This window comes from Mauremys reevesii, linkage group 5, assembly GCF_016161935.1.
Source record: "Mauremys reevesii isolate NIE-2019 linkage group 5, ASM1616193v1, whole genome shotgun sequence".
NCBI classification, from domain to species: domain Eukaryota; kingdom Metazoa; phylum Chordata; order Testudines; family Geoemydidae; genus Mauremys; species Mauremys reevesii.
Genome location: NC_052627.1, coordinates 43455648 through 43478241, shown reverse-complemented (window position 1 = coordinate 43478241; position 22594 = coordinate 43455648). Strand labels below are relative to the sequence as shown.

Genomic DNA, 22594 nt, shown 5'->3' with positions numbered 1-22594 from the left:
AATATAGGATAAGAAATTCATTATAAGTGCAAGACAGATGAAAGTTCGCACAACAGTTAAAAATGTGTTCTGAATTTTTTTTTCTAAGATAGGGTTACTCTTTTGGCTGCCTTGTAAAATATTTGTTTATTTTTTCAGCTTTTTTCTTTTTCTGTTTAATTTGTTTTATTTAAAATCATTCTTTTCTACATGAACAAAGACAATCCACAATGGATCTGAGTTCAGACCCAAGCTTTGTGTGACTGTACCAAGATCTCTGAAGTTACCCTTTTTATGTTTTGTATCATTACTGGCTGCTCAATTCCTGGTAGAAATTAGTGATAATTAACTTCAAGTAATTATTAAAATATATTGATAGGACTGTATGAATTCCTGGTTTTATTCTTAGAATTTAGGTCTAGAAACACTGCAAAGTTTTAATAGTAAACAATAAACAGAATAGGCTGGGATTAGTGTGGAATGATACAGTAATGTGTTTTGATCTTTCCACATCTTTTCTAATGCTTTTTAGCAAGGTCTAATCATTATAAAAATAAGTGCCATATTCAATATCTGAGATTATGTTGCTCATGAACAGAAGAGTTAATTACGTTTACTGATTCCTTGCCTGCATATTTTTGAGGAGTTGTGACTGCAAATGTGATTACTTTGTAAGAACGTTGAAATACAACAGAAACTCTGTTTCTATAGCTAGAAAACAAAATATGATGCCTTCTTTGCAAATTATTAGTGTGTGGACCAACAGAACTTGATTGTGGAACTTACAATATATAATTCACAATCTTTACACCTACTATAAATGTATAGTTATTCAGAACTCAGTGGTGTGACCTGCACTCAATGGGAGTCCTTGTGTAAGGAAGTGCTCACCAATGCAAATAAGGGCTGCACAACCTAGCTCTCAGAATATTTTTGGGCTTTTCATCTGAGAAATGTCTTCCCCTCTCTTCTGGAACACCAGTAAAATACTCCAAAGGAAAATAAGAAAAAACTGTAGCTTTAAGGAATCCAAAAAGTGGGGGCAGCATGGAACCCAAACAATCCAGGGGAGTTCAGTGATGGATTGTGCAGGAAGTGATGAGTGACCAGTTGCAACCCAAGCAGCCTGGCCCGTTGTGGGCTGTGTGAAGAGGGGGTAGGGTGTAGGAAGGCAGCTGTGATTGTGAGCTGGGCATACAAAGCGGGAGGCATCTTGCACGCGTGTATGTGTACACACACACACTCTCAAGGACCAATAAACATCTGGCCATAAGTGTACACCAGGAAAAATCTCCTCCCTTCCCTTTTGTTCTTGTGTAGAAGAAACAGAAAGTGATATAAATTACTAAGGATTTCTTAAATAGATGCTTTTTTCTCTTAACTGGACTGTATTTTAACTGTATGTCATGGGACCCTAATGATTTGGGATATGCACGTGATTTATTTTGGTAAATTGAAATTGACATAAATAAATATAGGTTTTATTTAAGTGAACCTGAAGAAGTCAGTATATCTATGAAATGTTAACAAAAAAAACCCCAACAGCAACTCACCAAATGGACAGTGGCAATAATATCCTTCCACTCCACTTTGACAGGACCCTCCATTGAAACAGGGGTTGCATTCACAGTAATTGACAGCAGATTCACATGTTTTCCCTGCAATCAGGTAACCAAATGAACTTCCATGTTAGAGTTTTCATGTCAGTTTCAACACGGGTCTTACATTAGGCCAACAAGCTTATGAACCTTGAATATATTTTCCAACTGTGCCTTAGAAAGGAAGAAAGATCCCATGGATCAGTCACAGGATTGGGGGTCAAGACTGAGATTCTATTCCCGGCTTTGCTACAGATTTACTGTGTGACGTTGGGAAATTTACTTAACCGCTTAGTGTCTCAAGTTATTACCTTACAAGTGTGTTTTGAGGCTTAATAAGTTGATGTTTGTAAAGTGCACTGAGAGCATCAAATATATAGATGGGAAGTACTGTTATCCATATTTTTTTAAGTGCACTGAACTCATCAGGGTGATGGGAATCAAGGATAAAGAAAGCCTAACTTGAATGAGTATGACTGTAGCAGGTTTACATTATAAGTTATTTTTTGTATATTTTCCCATCAATTATAAGCTCCATCCTGAATTGGAGGGACCACAGTCCTCTGGAGCTAAAGCATGTTACTTTAGAGCCAGTTCTCTTCTGAACAGACACTGTCACATGTGCTAAATATTATTCACTAGAGAATAAACTGACGGCCTATAATTCATTTCAACAAGCCTAAACGACAAGTAAGTATTTTTGCAGACTTTGTACATAAATGAAAGAATAATAGCAAGAAGAGAAACTATAAAAGCTATCACAAGTATGTACAGGAGTGCCAAACTAAAATGCTGTTCACATGTAAACCATAACCATGTCCCTAATCGAAATAATAAACTAGAGTTCTCTTCTCTGAGGTGCTCAGATACCATAGTGGTGCCTGAATAAACCCCATTTTCCCAATCCATCACCTCCGTCCTTGCATCCCTCCACTGGTTCTTCCTTTTCCACTGCATCAACCACAAACTACTTGTCTTCATTTTTAATCCCATTCATGGCTTAGCTGCACCCTATTATCTTATACAGTTTACACATGTTGACACCTGCCTCTTAGTGATACCAGCCTTTATTGCTAATTAGTCAAAATTCCAACAATCACTTTTATATTTTTCTCATGACACCCTGACAAATCTGCAAAGCCAATTAACCTTATTCAAATCTCTCTTTACAACTCACCTGTACCATTTTGCCTACAAAATACTTGGAAATGGCTAGGCAGCTGGCATTCTGCTTATAAGTACTACTTATTACACTACAGATAACTGTCTCACTTTTACCACAACACAAATATTAAACATTGTTAGAATACTGCATGGAATAATAGAAATATAGAGCTGGAAGGAACTTCTAAAAATCATCAAGTCCATCCCCACCCCCTCTGCGCTGAGGTAGGACCAAGTAAACCTAAATCTTTCCTGACAGGTATTTTTCTAACCTGACCTTAAAAACCTTCAATGATGGGAATTCCACAATCTCCCTTGGAAACCTCTTCCAGAACTTAACTATCCTTAGAAAGTTCTTCCTAATATCTAATTTAAATCTCCCTTGCTGCAGATTAAACCCACTAATTCTTTTCCTACCTTCAGTGGACATGGGGACCAACTGATTCATCGTGTTTATAACAGCCCTTAACATATTTGAAGACTGTTATCAGGTCCTCCCTCAGTCTTCTTTTCTCAGGACAAAACATGCCCATTTTTTAACCTTTCCTCATAGGTCAAGTTTTCTAAACCTTTTGTTGCTGTCCTCTGGACTCTCTCCAATTTATCCACATCTTTCCTCGACTGTGGCACCCAGAATTGGACACAGTACTTCAGCTGGGGAGTGACCAATTCCACATGGAGTAGGACAGTTACCTCTTGTGTCTTACATATGACAATCTTGTTAATACACTCCAGAATATTAGCCTTTTTTGCAACTGCATCACATTGTTGACTCATATTCAATGTGTGTGTTTCAGCGGTACTACCTCCTAGCCAGTTATTCCCCATTTTGTAGTTGTGCATATGATTTTTCCTTCCAGAGTGAAGTACTTTGCACTTGTCTTTATAGAATTATATCTATAAAAATTTCTGTTGATTTCAGACCAATTCTCTAATTTGCAAAGATTGTTTTGAATTCTAATCCTGTCCTCCAAAGTGCTTACAACCCCTGCCAGCTTGATGTCATCCACAAATTTTATAAGCATACTCTCCACTCTATTATCCAGGTAATTAATAAATATATTAAATAGTACCGTACCCAGGACTAACCCAGATACATCCTCCCAGTCTGACAGTGAACCAGTGATAACTACTTTTTCAGCAGCCACAGTATAGTAATGTCATCTACAGAAGTGGTTCTCCAAGCCAGTCCACCACTTGTTCAGGGAAAGCCCTTGGTGGGCCAGGCCGGTTTGTTTACCTGCAGTGTCTGCCAGTTTGGCCGATCGTGGCTCCCACTGGCTGCGGTTCGCCGCTCCAGGTGCTGGCCGCCCTTCCCGCAGCCCCTATTGGCCTGGAGCGGCGAACCGCAGCCAGTGGGAGCTGTGATCGGCCAAACCTGCGGACGCGGCAAGTAAACAAACTGGCCCGGCCCCCGGGGCTTTCCCTGAACAAGCGGCAGACCGGCTTTGAGAACCACTGATCTACAGCATATTTCCCTAGTTTTCTTATGAGAATGTCCTGTGGGACTGAGTCAAATACCTTACTAAAATAAAGATATATCATGTCTACTGCTTCCCTCCTATTGACAGGCCAGTAACCCTGTCAATGAAGGATATCAGGTTTGTTTGGCATGTTTTGTTTTTGAAAAATCCATGCTGGCTATTCCTTATAACCTTATTATCCTGTAGGTGCAACAAATTGAATGTTTAATTAGCATAATCTTGGGTATTTGACTTCGAGAAAACCAAAGCTCTAGTTACGTGAAGGCCACTCATGTCCCATGATGGTAACGTGTAGTATGCAGTACTCTTTCCTTGGTCAGGATCTTACATTTCTGAGTATTTTGAATATCCTTAAATCCATTTAGAAAACTAGGGTTGTACTGTGCTAACTTGTTTAGCATCCTAGAAATTTTGCAACATGTGTCTGCCTGTTTGCAGTACTTTTGGTGAGGGGTTATACATATAAAATTAAATGAAAAAGAAGTGTTCAGCCACTTATCCTGCACAGGCTGTCTAAATCAGTCAGCACCAGCAATATGGCAAGAAAGTGCTGGGAAAAAAGTTTTTTTGGTTAATATTAAACTCTTAACTTCACCAAAGGTACTGGAAGCAGGTCCAATGCCTGTATCTGATCATACTTTTTGGTGGGGGGGGGGAGAGTATTTTAATTTTTTAATTTTTTTTCTTCTTATGAGCAAGAGGGAGTTTAATCTTTCTGATCTTAGATATACCTATTTTCTTTAAATCATGAAAAATAGTATCCTAGAAATATTGATCTTTGATTGTGTTCAAGTAGGAGATAATATGTGGGGTAGAAATAATAAACTTGACTCATTGACATTTCTCAATAGTTGTCAAAATTCAAAGCTAATAGTGCTAAAATTCAAAGCTAATAGTGCTAGTCTTTATGACCTAGGTAAAGCAAACTCAATGTTCATCTTTTTCTTCTTCCTCATTATCCACTAAGTCAGCTAAAGAACGCGAATGTTTACCGTTTTTAATAATGTTTTCTTCACATTTAACAATGGTTTGAACAATTGCTGATACCAGTAAGTTAGTTTACATTCCTACTAGCTGTTTTGACACAGGAGACGTTCCCTTTGATTACGCTAGCTTGAGGTACTCTTTAAACTAACATTTATTAAGAATAAAGAGCAAATCCAAGTCTATCTCTGCTGCTCACTGAAGTCTTGAGAGGAATGGCTCTCCATGTTTGAAGTAACTGTGTTGATTTGACAAAATTGTCTTTGAACCAGTACAGATCACTTATCCTCTTCAAATCAATGCTACATACATTCTTCTAGAAGGCAAGAACCCTATAAATCAGAATCAGGGAACAAAAGTAGAACACAGGAGGGCTATTTCAATTTAAGCTTAAGGATTCTCCACATAAGCACTTTCAAAAATTCGTTTGATAAGAAGGCCTTTAAGAAAATCTGGTAACCAGGCAGTGAGAGACAAGCTCTCGTCAGAGATTAAAAACAGAGCAAGAGATAGGAAGTAAAAAAACAAAACAGAACTAAGAGACATGCCTACATACAGATCTATAAAATCAACAGATTTTGGTATTTAGTTCAATAGGAGTGGAACTGAGCCCTTTATCGATACCATGTCAGTAGCTCTCTCTCTGTAAAGCCAAACTGCCATAGCTCTATGAATCCAACTACAGAGACTCAGTGAGAGAGAAAAAATAATACATGTTAGAGACCTCCAAAATGATTTAAAATAGCTTTTCCATAAGCCAAGGTATCACAATGTTAGTGTTCGGAACAAAATACACCAAGCCAAGAATAAAATGTTCTTTTCTCAGCAGAAAGTATAGATTCTCTGCTCTCTGGCATATTTTTACTTGTGATGGTTCATGAGATATTAAACCTTAAACGTATCCCTTCTCCAGAACCGAATATTTTTCCATCCTGACAGTCAGACAATTCTGTAATTCTGGGGAGAAATTTGGTAGCTGGGAGAGGATATTTCTCTAGCAGATAGGTTAAAAAAAATAAAATAAAAAAGATGGCTCTTGGAAGGTGTTTGAAGGTTACCTATTTCTATGGCAGAAATCTCAGCACATAAACACTAGCTTTCCAGCTTTAGTAACAAAACTATTCTTAGAAAACATAGCATGTTTATCTCTCCCATCTGCTTACTGAGGTAGGCCTAGGGCTGTGATAGTTTATTACATCTTTTAACATCTGATTAATGTAAATTACCGGTATGCTAGTTTGAGTTTTAATATAATGGTTTAACTGTATATGAATTACATCTGCAGTGAGGTGTCTGCTACATGTAAATTCTCGCATATGAATCTGGGTTTGGTGGGAAAAGTTTGCAAATTTACTGTTGTTTTCCTGTTCTGTTTGGGATAAAATGGATTTGTATTCAGAGATTCAGTTGTTTTTTCTGCAGAGACTAAAACAGAACTGTTTTCCATGATCAGAGAATGAACACAGACATCAGTAAAGGACAGACTGTGAACTCCTTCCTCATATTGCTGAGCAGTTAATTACCTGATTAATTCCATTCACTCCAGTGGGATTACTTGGGTGAAACACTGCTCACCAATGTGAGTAACCGATTCTCAATCTGGCCTTAAGTGCTTACTTCCATTGTTTTACTTAGAGATGCTTCCGATGAATTTAATTAAACTCACAAGTTTGGCAAGTTTGGGGTTTTCTAAACACACTCCTCAGGGCATTTTTCACAAAGTTTCACTGCTCTAAGATTAATAACATGTGTGTCAAATAGTAATGTTTTGATGAATGAACACATTGATTTGCTTAGGTAAAGTATGACCTGGAGTTAAACATATCGCCAAATGATTATTAACTTTTCAGTACTATGGGAAATTCATCTTTAAGATTTCATTTTCACAGATTTGGATTACTGTGAATCTCATAGCCAAACACTCATCTTTATTTTGATGAGATATAGAAATTAATTTTGTTTCCATATGTTTGAGTGCTTCAGGTTTATCAAATGTGAGGAAAGGAAAGAATCAGGCAATGATAATCCAGGGTGGCTCAGGTATGCCAAGTCTTAATATTCGTGGGGCATATAGCTGCATCGAGTGGCTGATGCAGTATGTCAGGCTAGTAGATATTCCCACACACACAAAAAACCTTTGTTAGCTTTCAGTTAAAATTGCTGGAATGCACCTTCTTTCAAAATACACCTAAAAAGGCACTAAATAATTGTCTTTAAACACCTCATCTACGTTCCCCTTCTCAGCCTCAACTTCTTCCCTTCTAGAGCCCAGACTCCATGTCATCCCAGGCAGGGCCGGCTCCAGGGTTTTTGCTGCCTGAAGCGGCAGGGGGAAAAAAAAAGCAAAAAAGCTGCGATTGTGATCAGTGGCAGCTCCACCGTGCCGCTTTCTTCTTCAGCGGCAATTTGGTGGCTGGTCCTTCCCTCCGAGAGGGACCGAGGGACCTGCCGCCGAATTGCCGCCGAAGAGCCTGATGTGCCGCCCCTTCTCCTTGGCCACCCCAAGCACCTGCTTGCTGAGCTGGTGTCTGGAGCCAGCCCTGATCCCAAGTAACCAACAGAAAGATATCTTTGAGCTCATTTTTATAATGTTCATTTTTATAACAATTTTTAAATTAAATTAAATCATCATAAAAATAAAGGGAAAATGGACAGTGATTTGTGGTGGGAATAAGGGAGCTGGGCTGGATATTGGGGCTGAGAAACTAGTGTAGGCAGCAGGATCCACAGGTTTAGCACAGAGCTGTGCTGTCCTGCCCCACTTGAGAGCTCTGCTCCTCAGTCCTTGCTACTAACTTTTATACCTCCCCACTTATCCATGCCCTCTCACACCTAGCACCCAGTCCCTCAGACAATTAAGCTCAGCAGCTGAGTCCCTGCATATCACTGACTTCCTGACATCTGCCTGCTGATGAATCAGAGGAGGTTTGTCAGGATGAGCACTTAGGCCTGGATCCACAAAGATAGTTAGACACCTATGGTGTGCTCCACGGAAGGGACTCAAGTGTCTTAGAATGAGAGCCACAACGCCCCGGAGCATGCTAGGCGGGGAACTGCCTAAGCTAGCCAATGTGAGACACTGATGGAGGTGTGGGGGGGTGCTAGACCCCTTCCCCCTGCCCACAGAAGTAGGCATCTAAGTTTGGGCTCCAGGGAGGCACCTATCTCTGTTTGCCATCAACGAATGTGAACCTTTACAGGTAGACTCACACTAGCAGGGCTCAAACGAGCACAGTGAAAAGAGTGTGGACATTGCAGCTCAGGGGACAGCTCACTCTCCATCTTCCACCCTCTGTAATACCTCTGTTCAGTGGAGGATAAAGTTTGTCAGGATGGTGGATTCCTTCCTGATTTGGGCATGGGAACAGGGCTGGCCTTACCATGAGGTGAACTGAAGTGGTCACCTCAGGTGCCAGACTCTGTGTTTGTGGGAGGGTGCCACTAGGACACAGAGTGTAGAAAATTGTGTCTGCTGCTGGTGCATATGTATTCTCTGCTCTAAATGCACAGAGATGGTGGAGTGCTGTGCTGGAGGAAGGAGGGCACAAGAGACATAACAGGTAGGCAGGAGAAAAGGTCAGAGGGAATAACAGAAAGCAGCAAGAGCTGCAGGGAGAGAGAGGAGGAGGAGCCTCTTATGTACCTCTCTAGCACCTCCAGGAGTCTAGACTGATTAACACCAGCTTCTCAGGGAGCTTCTTGTTTCCTGCTGCTTCCCTGAACCCTCTTGAGGAGAACAGGCAGTCAACTGAAATAATAGAAGCCAGTTAGGCCCTTAAGACACTGATATTTTCCCGCACTCAGGTCCTGCTATGAGCCTGCTTATTTGTCCCCTTCAACTGAGTGTTAAGAGCCACTATAGCTGGCACAGAACAGCAGTCATGAGTGAAAGAAGAAAACGCCCCTCTGGGGCAGCATTCAGAAAAAGAAAGCAAGCAAAGGAAGCTTTTCTATCTAAGCAGGAAGGAGCTCTCCTGACATACATAGACACAAACATTTATGGTGAGCCTTCCGGCCCCAGTGGGGATGTGAGTGGTGAGGAGATGCCTGATCATCCAGTTAGTCAGAGTGCTGGTGACCTGGCAGCAACTGCAGCATCCATATCTCCATCTCAAATGGATGTAACCATGCACATTTCTGAAGAAAAGTGTAGATCTGAGAAGACCGTGGTGGAGGCGCAAGGAACAGCTGCTGCTAAGTTTAGTTCCTTAAGTCTAGATGATCCATGACTGTGGACCCACTTGAGCAGTAGCCTGAGGGATTTCCTTGTACTGCATGGGCCACAGCAAGTGAAAAACTTCATGTTCCCCAAAGACAATGAAAATAGAAGTTTCCATCCAACACATTACTGGCATGAAATCCCCAATGGTGAAAAAGGGGAGAGGCCATAGCTTATGTACTCATAAACCCAGAATGCAGCATACTGTTTTTGTTGCAAACTCTTCCAGACTAATGTTCCAGCCACACTGGGTTCTATAGGAAAAAAAGAATTGAACAAATCTGGCTAGAAGTCTGGCATGCCTTGAGAAGGCAGGAAATCACCAGAGCGCATTCCATAGATGGAAAGAGCTTGAGATGAGACTACGGTTAAAGGCCACCATAGATGATCAGCATCAAGAGAAGATTGCATCAGAGTTTCTTTACTGGCAAAATGTTCTGAAAAGGCTCATTGCCACTGCGAGAATGCTTGCTACCCAAAACCTAGCACTGCATGGCACTTCGGGTCAGCTGTATGCGCCAAACAATTGAAACTTCCTTAAAATTGTGGAGCTGATGGCTGAGTTTGATGCTGTACTTCAGGAGCATCTAAGAAGAGTCACCACCCAAGAAATGTACACACACCATTACTTTGGAAAAACAATTCAAAATGAGATCATACAATTACTGGCAACAAAAGTCAAACAGAAGATTGTGTCAGATCTGAAGTCAGCAAGATATTACTCTGTTATTCTGGACTGCACACCTGACATCAGCCATATGGAACAAATGACTTTAATGGTGCATTTTGTAACAACAGAACCTAGTGAAAATGTCCCTGCAATGGTGACTGCCAGAGAGCATTTTCTACAATTTATTGACACTGTTAATACTACAGGAGCTGGCATGACAAATGTGCTTCTTAAAAAGCTGGAAGATATGGGAATTGCAACAGCAGACATGAGAGGTCAGGGCTATGATAATGGTGCCAACATAAGAGAAAAGAACAGAGGAATGCAGACATGGATCCGAGAGTTAAACCCTCGAGCTTTTTTTTTTGTGCCATGCAGTTCTCATTCATTGAACTTGGTGGTCAGTGATGTAGCATCAGCTTCTAGTGTGGTTGCTGAATTTTTTTATGTCATTCAAAGCATCTATGTATTTTATTCTGCAGCAACTCATCGATGGCAAATTTTGAAGCAACATCTGGGTACATCCTCTCTGACACTGAAACCACTGAGTGCCACACGATGGGAAAGTCGAGTGGAGGCGATAAAGCCTATCAAACACTAGATTGGGAAGACAGATGGTGCCATAATTGCCATTATAGAGGATAATACTACGACAGGAACTGTTCATGGGAGAACAGTGGCAGAGGGAAATAGAATCACTAGAAACATACATAGTGTTGTGGCAAGACATTCTGTTTGAAATAAATGTTGTAAGTAAGAGACTCCAAGGTGTTGACCTTGATATATCTGGAGCAATGGAACAACTGGACAAAGCAAAGTCATACCTACAGTCTTACCGGTCAGAAGAGGGATTTCAAAACGTTCTGAAGAGTGCACAGAAGTTCGCAGAGAAACTTCTCACTGAAGGTATTTTCTCACCCATTCAAGAATACAAGAGTCACCGAAGAAGGTGACATTTTGATTATGGGGCACGGGATAATCCCATAAGAGACCCCAGACAACAATTCAAAGTGAATTTTTTATCAGGTGCTAGATTGTGCAATACATTTTCATGCAGCAGTATATTTGGGATGTTGTATGATATTCCCAAACTCCTCACTATACCTGAAGAAGACCTACACCAGGAATGCAGGGCACTAGAGACAGTGTTAAGTATCAGAGGGGTAGCCGTGTTAGTCTGGATCTGTAAAAGCAACAAAGAATCCTGTGGCACCTTATAAACTAACAGACGTTTTGCAGCATGAGCTTTCATGGGTGAATACCCACTTCTTCGGATGCAAGTGGTGGAAATTTCCAGGGGCAGGTTTATATATGCAAGCAAGAAGCAAGCTAGAGATAACGAGGTTAGTTCAATCAGGGAGGATGGGACCCTGTTCTAGCAGTTGAGGTGTGAAAACCAAGGGAGGAGAAACTGGTTCTGTAATTGGCAAGCCATTCACAGTCTTTGTTTAATCCTGAGCTGATGGTGTCAAATTTGCAGATGAACTGGAGCTCAGCAGTTTCTCTTTGAAGTCTGGTCCTGAAGTTTTTTTGCTGCAGGATGGCCACCTTAAGATCTGCTATTGTGTGGCCAGGGAGGTTGAAGTGTTCTCCTACAGGTTTTTGTATATTGCCATTCCTAATATCTGATTTGTGTCCATTTATCCTTTTCCTTAGAGACTGTCCAGTTTGGCCGATGTACATAGCAGAGGGGCATTGCTGGCATATGATGGCATATATTACATTGGTGGACGTGCAGGTGAATGAACTGGTGATGGTGTGGCTGATCTGGTTAGGTCCTGTGATGGTGTTGCTGGTGTAGATATGTGGGCAGAGTTGGCATCGAGGTTTGTTGCATGGGTTGGTTCCTGAGCTAGAGTTACTATGGTGCGGTGTGCAGTTGCTGGTGAGAATATGCTTCAGGTTGGCAGGTTGTCTGTGGGCGAGGACTGGCCTGCCACCCAAGGCTTGTGAAAGTGTGGGATCATTCTCCAGGATGGGTTGTAGATCCCTGATGATGCGCTGGAGGGGTTTTAGCTGGGGACTGTATGTGATGGCCAGTGGAGTCCTGTTGGTTTCTTTCTTGGGTTTGTCTTGCAGTAGGAGGCTTCTGGGTACACGTCTGGCTCTGTTGATCTGTCTCCTTATTTCCTTGTGCGGGTACTGTAGTTTTGAGAATGCTTGGTGGAGATTTTGTAGGTGTTGGTCTCTGTCTGTGGGGTTAGAGCAGATGCGGTTGTACCTCAGTGCTTGGCTGTAGACAATGGATCTTGTGGTGTGCCCAAGACAGTGTTGACACATGATGACATGCATTATATTGATGCGAGTGATTTAGGTGATGAACTGAAAGCCCTTTCAAGGTACATTTCAGCAGGGTCAACTCCAAAGGCTGTTCTGGAATATATGTGCACAAATAAGATGATCACCCTCATTCCAAATGCTTTTGTTGCTCTGCCCATACTTCTAACACTTCCTGTAACAGTTGCCAGTGAAGAACACAGCTTCTCCAAGCTGAAGTTAATAAAAACACATCTACATTCCACAATGATGCAGGAGAGGCTGGTCGGCCTTGCAACCATCTGAATAGAGCATGAGCTGGCCCAGACTGTGGACCTTCAGCAGGAAGCAGTTCAAATCTTTGCAACCAAGAAGGCACGGAAAGCACCACTTTGATTATTTGAACAGACAAAAATGTCAGTGTTTACTAAGCAGACAAGAAAAGTTACATTTGCTGTTCAGGCATTTGAAAGTTAAGTGTTACTTAAAATTTTTGAGCAAGGCATTTTAAGTTGTTAGTTCTCCTTTATTGGGGTAGGTATCAGAGCAAATCCATGAGAGGAGTAGAACACGAATAAGGCAGAATTGAGACCTTTCAAAGTTTTGGCCCAAGCGAGGGGCATGGGAGCGTCATTTGAGCTCCCCGCCTCACGTGCCAAAATGTTGTGGGCCAGCTCTGCATGGGAAGAAGAAAAAATGATCTTTATGCCACTGACAAAAACTCCCACAGAGACTGATTAATTAGGGACAGAGTTAATTAATATTGACAAGATCAAGTTAAGCTCCTATATTCAGGATGAAAGATTGCAGACAAATGATATAGATCATATTTTAAATTACTAAGAACCAAACCATTTGTTAATGAAAATATAACTATGTGTACCAACTGAAAGCTGCTGGGTTAAACTTTGGGATGTTTACATTGCATGCCTCAATATGCCCATGTTTTAAACTGATTATTTTGTTAATTTAATTTTGAATTTGAAACAATTTAACAAATCTACATTCCTTTAACCTAATAAGGTCTGGAAAATAGGAAATGTAGGGTTCATGGCCAGGGCAGGCAAACTATGGGAAGCCACAAAGTATATTCCTTTTAGAAACTGATTCTTTTCAAAACAAAACCAGATCATCATTAATGGACGTAATTATAACAGACTGGTTAAACCTTAATGATGTTGGTCTGAGGTAATCTGTCTTTATAATGCTATTCCGTGGAATGAGCTAAATTGCCTCCACAGTGTGATGAAGTGACATGCAGCTGATAAAACATAATCAATCAAATAAAAGTAAGTCTACCCTCTCGGTCTTGAAGTACACTATTACAAAGATCTACAACTCATGTACTCTAATTTACAGGGAACAGAAGGCCTGTGTTAGAAAGCACTAATATCCACACACAAGAAGTCAGAGATGGTGTCTCTTGATGGTGAATGCAAATTCAATTATGAGGTACAGTATTTTTATTTTGAGAGCAGCCATTAAAACTATACATATGGTGCACTAGCTCTTTCTACCTAGCATTTAAAATGGAATTACTCATCTCCTTATGGGTAGGGGGCTGGACAAAAGTATCTTGGCTTCTTCTTTCACTTAGGCACACAGAGAGTATATTCATGAAGATACAACTTTGTGCTCTCTTTGTTAAATCAGTATAGCTGTCTTTAGTCAAATATTTTTTATTTCTTTCTTTTTTTTTGGAAAAGCATGTTTAAGGGAAACAGGATTAATCCTACAACCCTTTCCCCCATTTCTATATTGGTATGTTGGCAATAAAATAATCACATACATGCATACTACACCATGTGAATTAGGTGATCCAGTCTCACTACATAAATAAATAGTGAATAGTCAAGGACAACAGTTCACAAACAATCCATATGCTGAAATTTGCTTGCATAAACTGTGTGGCAAATTTTTGTGAATAATTCATTTACAGAACTCAGGACATGTTTGTGAACAGTTTTCAGGCAGAAAAAAAGGGCTAAATTTAAATTGTGAGCAAATTATCCAATTTGCCCTACTGATCTCCAACTTTAAAGTTATTTTGCTTTATTGATTAAAAACTTTAGTATCTTTATTTTTCTGTCTCAGCTATTTAGTCTTCAGAGACTTAAGTAATATTTAATTCTAACTGCTTGTCAGCAGAAAGGAACTATCAGTTGACTTTTTTCCTCATATCTTTGAATTAGAATGGTGTGTTTCCTGAAAGGTCAGTTAATCTATGAAGTTTAGAACTCCCAAATCTGAAAACTCGCTGATTTTCTGTTTTACAATTATTAGTACTGACAGATAGTTTTAACCAGCATATAAGGCACCATGTAGAGTATATAGTTTGAAAACTACTCCTGTAGTTTTTTCTGTGCCAAAAAATTAAAAGTTCTGCACACATTTTAAAATTCTGCAATTTTTATTTGTCAATAAATAAATGTGGAGGCTCCAGCATGGCAGTGCAGCGCACAAGCCACTGGCTGCATGAAGGTGAGAGATCATCCTGCAGTTCCCCCTGGGGACATGGACTCGGTGGTGAGGCTGCACCCAACACTGACACATGGCAAGGGCTGGGTTTGCCCCAGAAAAAGCATGAGGCCCTGCCCCTCCATTCCAGGCACACCGGGTATGGGCAGGCAGGCTCAGCTCAGCAGGATCCAGGTGTGGAGGGTTAGTGTGGGGGCATCAAGGTGTGCGGTGAGAGGGTTCTGTGAGGGGCAATTTGGGTGCAGGCCACTCAGTGGGAGGTTTAGCTGCAGGGGGATCTGGATGCACCGGGGCTCACTACAGGGGCTCCAGGTGCAGGGAGAATGGGACTCTGAAGTGGGGTACAGGTGAAGCTGGGGCTCAGTGGAGGGGGCTGGAGTTTGGTGGGGGGTTCCGGCAAGCTCAGCGGGGGTTCCAGGTATTGGGGTTTGGTGGGGTGGGGGTATGGTTGCAGCTGGTTGGGGCTCAGTGGGATCATGGTCCAGGTGAGGCAGGCACATTGGGGTGATCCAGGTGCATGGGGTGGAGGCCTGTCAGGGTGGGGCTCTGGGTGCAGAGGTGGAGGTCCAGATTCAGAGGGGTGGGGCTCGGCAGGTGAGTGGTCTGGGTGCAAAGGCAGGGACCCAGATGCAGTGGCTAGGGGCTAGGCAAGGATCTGGATGAGCGAGGGGGCGTGGCAAGGAGGGCCAGTGCGGGAGGCCAGGGCTCAGCAGGGTGGGGATTCGAGTGCGGGAAACTCACTGAGGGGTGGTCTGGGTACAGGGGTGGGGGTCTGGATGCAGGGGAGGAACTTGATGGGGCATTCTGGGTGCAGGGGGACTCTGGATGCAGGAGATGAGGCTCGGCAGGGTGGGAGTTCGGGTCCAGGGGAGGGGTTGGGTGTGTGGGAGGGTGACGCTTGGCTGGAGGGTCTGGCTATGGGTGGGGGTCCAGATGGACAGGGGTCGGGTGGACAGAGGAACAGCTCCCCATACAGTGACCCATTCCCCCATGGCTGAGGAGTGATGGGGGCAGGAAGTGGGTGCAGAGCCAGGACCAAGTAGGGCTGGGGAGAGCCATAGGTGGGGGGCTGGGTGTGGGGATCTTGGTGGGGAGAGTTACGGGAGACTAAGTGGGGAGATTTTGGGTGAAGGGGTGAAGCTCAGCATGGGGGTCTGGGTATGGGAAGGTCCGGGTATTCCCCTGTCCTGGGGGGTCTGACCCAGCACCAATTGGGGCATACCCAGCCCCCCGCCCCCCGCACTGATTTATCTTTTTGATGGGTCTTCAAGGTGCCTGAAACAATGAACCCACACTGCTGGGGAAGGGCACGTGACTGCTCTTCCAGCTTCCCTTTGCTTCTCTGTCAGAAAGTCATTTTTTCTGCAGGGAAGCAAAGAAATCTGTGGAGGACATCAATTCTGCAAGCATGCCACCAGGAGTAGAAAACCCAGCTCAAACCATAGGAAAAATCTCAAAACCCATCAAATATAAGTCATTAACATAAATATAAGTTCTTATGTTTTCAAGTATGTGTCACAATCCAGAACAAATGCCATGTTTAACTTACATTTGATAAGGGTTGGACATTACAATATGACATTAGTCCCACAAATGTTTCCTGCGTTTTTCATTAACTTCAACTACAAGCTATAGGCTGACGTTACAGTATCCTGCTAAAGCCAAACACAGTGTTCTGCTGACGGGTACCAGCAAACATGTTCCCTTTTAACCACTGCAGTTAATGACTTAAAGCGTTATAGAGGATGGGTGCCTAGAATTATTCTGCCATGCTTTCTGGCAAAATAATCTGATATACTAATTCAATGTGAAATAAAATCCTGGATCATTAACTTAATTAGAACCTCTAGTCAATTAACAATAATTGCTAGTGACCTGAGGCTCTGCAGTTTCCTGATGGGGTTCACTCAAAGGATCACGTCAATGTCTTTTGTATCAAGAAACTTCTTGTGTTGAACATGTGTTAGCTGTCAGAGCTGTTTTTCTTTTCTTTTGTACATAACTGACTTTTTTAAAAAACAAACTAAGCTCACTTTATTATTTACAAATCAGTCTTTGTATTAGCCCGGTAGAGCAAACAAAAGCAAATTTTAATACCACGCTGACCCTAACTTAACAAATGTCTTCCCACTCTCTCTCCAGCTATTTAGGGCACAGAAGCCCCAGCACCACCTCAGAGGGGATGAGCAGTAGAGTGACAGGAAGTAAGGCTCAGGGCTAGCATCCATTCCTGCAGCCTACATGTAAGTTGCAATGGGCACACAGCCCCAGCAGCTACCCTTCATGTCCAGCAGTCATACTGGGCACAGAAACCACAGAGGGCAGAGTAGGAAGAGACTCTCTGGGTCAGTAGCAGGAGGGGAGCAGGAGCCCGGTAACAGTGAAATAATTTCAAAGAGCTGAGCAACCCCCTAACATAAGAACCACCAATCTACCTGAATGTTTTGTCATCTCTTATCATATCTCAGACTGTAAACTCCACAAGGTAGGGTTGTTTGTACAGTGCCTAGTACAAAGGTGCCCTGATTCTGACTGAAGATTTTGGGCCACAAAATGAATACATAACAAGCAATGATAATTATATTTCAGTAAAGGGCAGGTTAGGTAATATAGGAAAGCATACAGAGAATCCAGTTTCAACTTTGCAGGCTCTTATAGTGAATTTTCAGATCCACTGTTGATATTATAGGGCCCCCAATCACACTAATTCATAGTAATAGTCTCTGAAAAAGACCTATTGAAACCCTGAAGTAAATCTTTTCATTTATGTTTTCTTAGTTTTCCTTTTATTATGTCTGGAGAAAGTAGCCATAAGTATTGGTTAGGATGTACTTACATAGACTTTAAATTACTCCTGGGGGAATTCTGCATTACTGCACGTATGCAGAATTCATGTCCCCCACTGATTTCTTTGCTTCCCTGAAGAAAAATGACTTCTGGTGGGGGAGTAAAGGGAAGCTGCAAGAGCAGTCATGCACCCCTCCCCGGCAGCACAGGCAGGTCAGTTTGAGTGCTCAGAGCAGCCACCAGAGGCGTAAATCACCGGGGCTGTGTGAAATGTGGGCAGTTGTGCATGAGACACACACACACACACACACACACACACAAACTGTCCCTCTCACTCACTTTTGCAGCATGCTCGGTGTGGCGGAGCAGGGCTTCAGGGTGTGTCTGAGGAGGTAGGTGTGGTGCAGGCTGTCCCCTCAGGCGGAGCAGAACGTAGCCGCCTGCTTGCTTAGTTAATTGTTCCCATTGACTTTGTGACTTTGTGTATAAAACAGGTGTAAAAGTTTTAAGGCTCCTTTACATTGCCAGAGTGGTTTAAAGGACAGTATGGCCTTAAAAATGCTTATGCTGCTTTGTGATTAGAATGGGTCTAAATTTTTGGCTGAAAAAAATTGTATCAAAATATACTCCATGAACTGTTTGCTACTGACCTTTCTGGAGATGGTCAGTAGCCAATATAAATTGTGAGTTTGATTCCTCAGCCCTCCCGTTGCTCTTCAGTTGCCTATGATGTGACACTGAGCATATATTTATTGACTTATAACTAGAAATAAAGGGTCAAACCTAGCTACATTACTATTAGGCAATGGAGTTTGGGGATTTTCTCCAATGCTCCCCACTCCCACTGTCCATCCATTGTATTGTAGTTTAAATAAATTACCTAAATAATTGAAATCAGCATTATTATATTGCATTATTTTGACAAATATGCAGAATTTTAAAATATTGTGCACATTTTTTTTTGGTGTAGAATTCCCCCAGGAGTATTAAATGTCATGCTATCAAATGAGTTGGACTCCCATTCCTCTGTCGGAAAAAGAATATTTTGAACTCCTCTGTTGTTTTCCTAGGGTTACTCCAAGTTTATTGATTGCATCTGAAAGACAGTGAGGTTTTCCTACTTCTAAGCAGGGATTAATTGTAAATTGTGGGTCAAGGCACGCAGCTTGGAAACTCGCCTAGCTGACATCACCACCACCAGGAAAGCTACCTTCCATGATAGGTGAGTCAGGGAGCACGAGGCCAATGGCTCAAAGGATGGGCCCGTGAGCCTGGACAGAACCAAGTTGAGATACCACTGAGGGACTGTGGATTGAACTTGAGGAAAAAGTCTCTCGAGACCTCTATGGAACCTGACTGTCATGTCATGGAAGAACACCGTCTGCCCCTAGATGGGCGGATAAAAGGCAGAGATGACCGCCAGATGCACCTCGATAGGGGAGTGTGCCAGGCCCTGGTTCCTCAAATGAAGCAGGCAGTCTACGATCGACTGCACCAAAGAATGCAAAGGGCAGATGCCTTGTTCGGCTGTCCATTGGGAAAACCTTGTCCACTTTGCCAGGTAGGTCTGTCTAGTTGAGGGTTTTCTACTCCCCAGGAGGACCTGCTGGACCTCCTCAGAACAGGTCCATTCTTTAGGGTTCAGCCAAGCAGCATCCACACATGGAGAGATGTGAGGTTGGGGTGCAAGAGGCGACTGTGGTCGCGTGACAGCAGGTCTGGTCAGTCCAGCAGGGGCCACGGTGGAAATGCTACCAAGCTCAACAGCATGCCAAACCAATGTTAGTGCAGCCATGCTGGGGAGATCATGATAACCTGCGCCTTGTCCCTTTGGATTTTTGCTAGGACCTTGCTGATGAGTGGAATCAGAGGGAACGCCTACATCAAGCTTCCTGCCCACAGCAGGAGGAAGGCGTCGGAGATGGAGCACTTGCCCAGACCCCATCTGGAGCAGAACCTGTGGTACCTCCTGTTCTGCCTGGTGGTGAACAAATCCACTTGGGGAGTTTCCCACCTCTGGAAGATCAAGCCGGCTACCTCCAGGTGGAGCACCCACTCGTGATGAGAGGAGAAGTCCCTGCTTAAGTGATCTGCTAGTATGTTCCTGGCACCCGGAGGGTGACATACATCTAGATGGATTCTGTGGCTGATGCAGAAGTCCCAGAGACAGAGTCCCTTGACATGTCCCTGGAGCGGTACAGGTACCACGTTGATTCTGGGTGCTGACTCTGCAACTCCTGCCAGAGGGCATGCGTGCCTCCACAGGTCTGCGCCTGGTCACTGGCAAGCTGCGACTCAAGCCTCTCTGCCCTTGTCCAAGATCCGGAGACCAGATGGGGCTGCGAAGCTTCTGCCTATCACGGTCAGAAACGTGTTGGCTGCGAAAGGGCAACTGTTGGTGGGACGTTCCCCATGACAGGGAGCGCTGCCGTAGAGGTGGAGACTGTGGTGGTCCTAATGCGGGTCTACCCCGTGACCAGGACCCCGCAGGGCCCAGAGTGGGCAGCACTGGGAGGGACATAATCTTTTGCACTGCTTGCAGGGCCTCTGGCATGGATGGCACCCAGAGCTGACGAGAACCTCCTCGCTATCCGGGGTAGTTGGTGGGACAGCAGCCTAGGCTACACTGCTCGACCTGAGCTGGGGCCTGAGATCCCGAGGGGGGTGGAGAGGCGCCCAAGACAGGGCCTTGGTCCACCCCAGACTTGTCCTTTCCCTTCTTTGCCCTGTCTTCCTGGGCTTCTTGTCTAAAACCATGGAAGGGGTGGCACTGCTTGGCGCCGAATAGGGGTAAGGGCAGACTACATAAGGAGCACTTCAAGTGAATGTCATGCTCCTTCTTCATCCTGGGCTTGAAGAACTTGCAGATTCTGCATTTATCACTAATGTTACCTTCACCCAAGCACCATAAACAACTGTTTTGTGGCTCACTAATGGGCATAGACCTTTTACAGCGATCACAGGGCTTAAATCCTGGGGACCGGGGCATGCCCCATCCCGAGGCGAAGTCCTGTTTGGGACCTACTAAGTCTCTAACTAACAAATAGGGAAATTAAAACTAGAGGGCAACTATAGACAATAATATACAAGAGGGTTAGAACGAACGAGAAGTAACAGCGCTAGCTGAAGCAGCAACAGTTCCATGCACTGTCACTGGTGGCAAGAAGGAACTGAGGGTGGAGGGGGCCGGCGGCACCCTATATGCTGCAGCATATGCACGCTACTCCATGGGGCGCCAGACTTGGTCCCCTACAGATACTGAGGGAAAAACTTCCAGCAGCGGTGCATGTGGAGAGCACACAAACCTAAGTTGAATGGACATGAGCAATCACTCAAAGAAGAATGAAAGTTACTAGTAAGTTATTTTTTCTGCCCTTTAAAAACAACATCTTTAGGCATAAATAAAACTAAGAAGATGCCTAGCATGCCACACTTCAACTTAAAGCATTAATTGACTCCATAGTATGTATTTTTATATGCAACTATCCCCTATTCTCCACATCTCTCTCTAAGTATAGATGAAATATTTAATTATATAAAACATTTATCCTTCAGGATCTTCACTAGAAAAAAAGTGTCAAATCTAGCTAATACAAATATGTTTGTAAACTCTTTTGTTTGAATTTTTCAAATGTTTCAGAATAACAACAATTTTACATCCTTCAAAAAACCAAAAACCTAAAAAGCCAACCCTGGTTTTCTATTTCCACCCCTTAGTACTCAAATAAAGGTCTGCTTACACCTACGCAATAAGTCACACCAGTCCAAGAACATTACTTTGCAAAGCACACTGTGACTCTGACTCAGTAAAGCACTTAAGCACATGATTTCAGTGGAACTTAAGCATGTCCTTATAGTTAAGCACACACTTTAGTGCTGTCCTGAATAGAGATGCTTGTCCTGAATCACAGCCTACATAATTAAGTCGTTTAAGACTGTGAGATAATCATGCTGAAATAATTTTAATTGGCAAATTTGTTAGTGCAAGGATTTAGTAAATTGTCTTGTGATGATACTTGAGTGGTTCTCTGTCTCCTTGAAAATTCTAAGGCTAAACACATCTTCCTATTTTCAACTGAAGCCTAGGACTGTTTGTTCTCACAGCAAAGGAGGCCTGAAAGGGTCTGTGCTTTGGACCTGTTGATATTTCTTTTAAAATGGCCAAAAAGGGTCCCATGCCCAGTGACTCCTTTCTTTCTGCAGAGGGAGGAGTGAATTTAATCCTTCCGCAGCATTCTGCCCTTGCTGATTGGACACATGTACTGCGTTTTTCCCACATGGCAGTGCAGAGTGCAAACTCCCATTTACCAGAGGGAATGGCAGCATGCTGTTTGAGAGAGATGTCAACTTTTTCATTTGAGGTGCTGATTTGTTTGAACACTTTACAAATATTACAGAAAAATTCTCCGAAGTGATAAAAATGTAACATTTATATTATTGGCTGAAAACAAAACATAAACAAACAAAACATGGAAACAACGTACATGTGCCTCTCTCCCTGATCACTCTGTTTTTATGTTGTTTCCTTCCCCCTCCCCCTCATTTGTTTTTGTCTTATATGATTGTAAGAAATTTGGGGCAGAGACTGACTTTCCTTACATGTTTGTCCAGAATTTAGTACATGTGGAGTGTTCCTGTAATATACATAATAATAATGGGAAAAATAATATTTTAAAATATTGGAACTGGATGTAGCATATTTAAAAAATGGGACAGCTTTTGTGAAGTCCCTTTTTTCTAACATGGTTCTGTAGGGTGATATTTGCCTGAGGACAGAACAATAAGGACAATGTTTCTGTCAGCATCTTATTTTCTTTGCTCAGTTTTATTTATTGTCAGCTTCTTATTTGGATTATTCCTCTGCTTATTTTGAATACTCATACTAAGATTGATAATCATAGCTGGAGCTGCTGCTAACTGGCACTCAAAAGACATTTTTACTCTCTCTCTGTTTCATGCTAATTCCAGAAGGAGA

The 22594-nt window shown here is 42.8% G+C and overlaps 1 protein-coding gene across 3 annotated transcripts in view; it reads right to left on the bottom strand.

Moving 5' to 3' along the window:
* Nucleotides 1-22594, bottom strand: part of FAT4 (FAT atypical cadherin 4) — a 229742-nt gene that overhangs the window by 35269 nt on the left and 171879 nt on the right. For all 3 annotated transcript variants that reach the window (XM_039540118.1, XM_039540120.1, XM_039540119.1), the window contains one exon: nt 1533-1637. In XM_039540118.1, coding sequence (XP_039396052.1) covers nt 1533-1637 — 105 coding nt within the window. The remainder of the gene's footprint in view (nt 1-1532; nt 1638-22594) is intronic.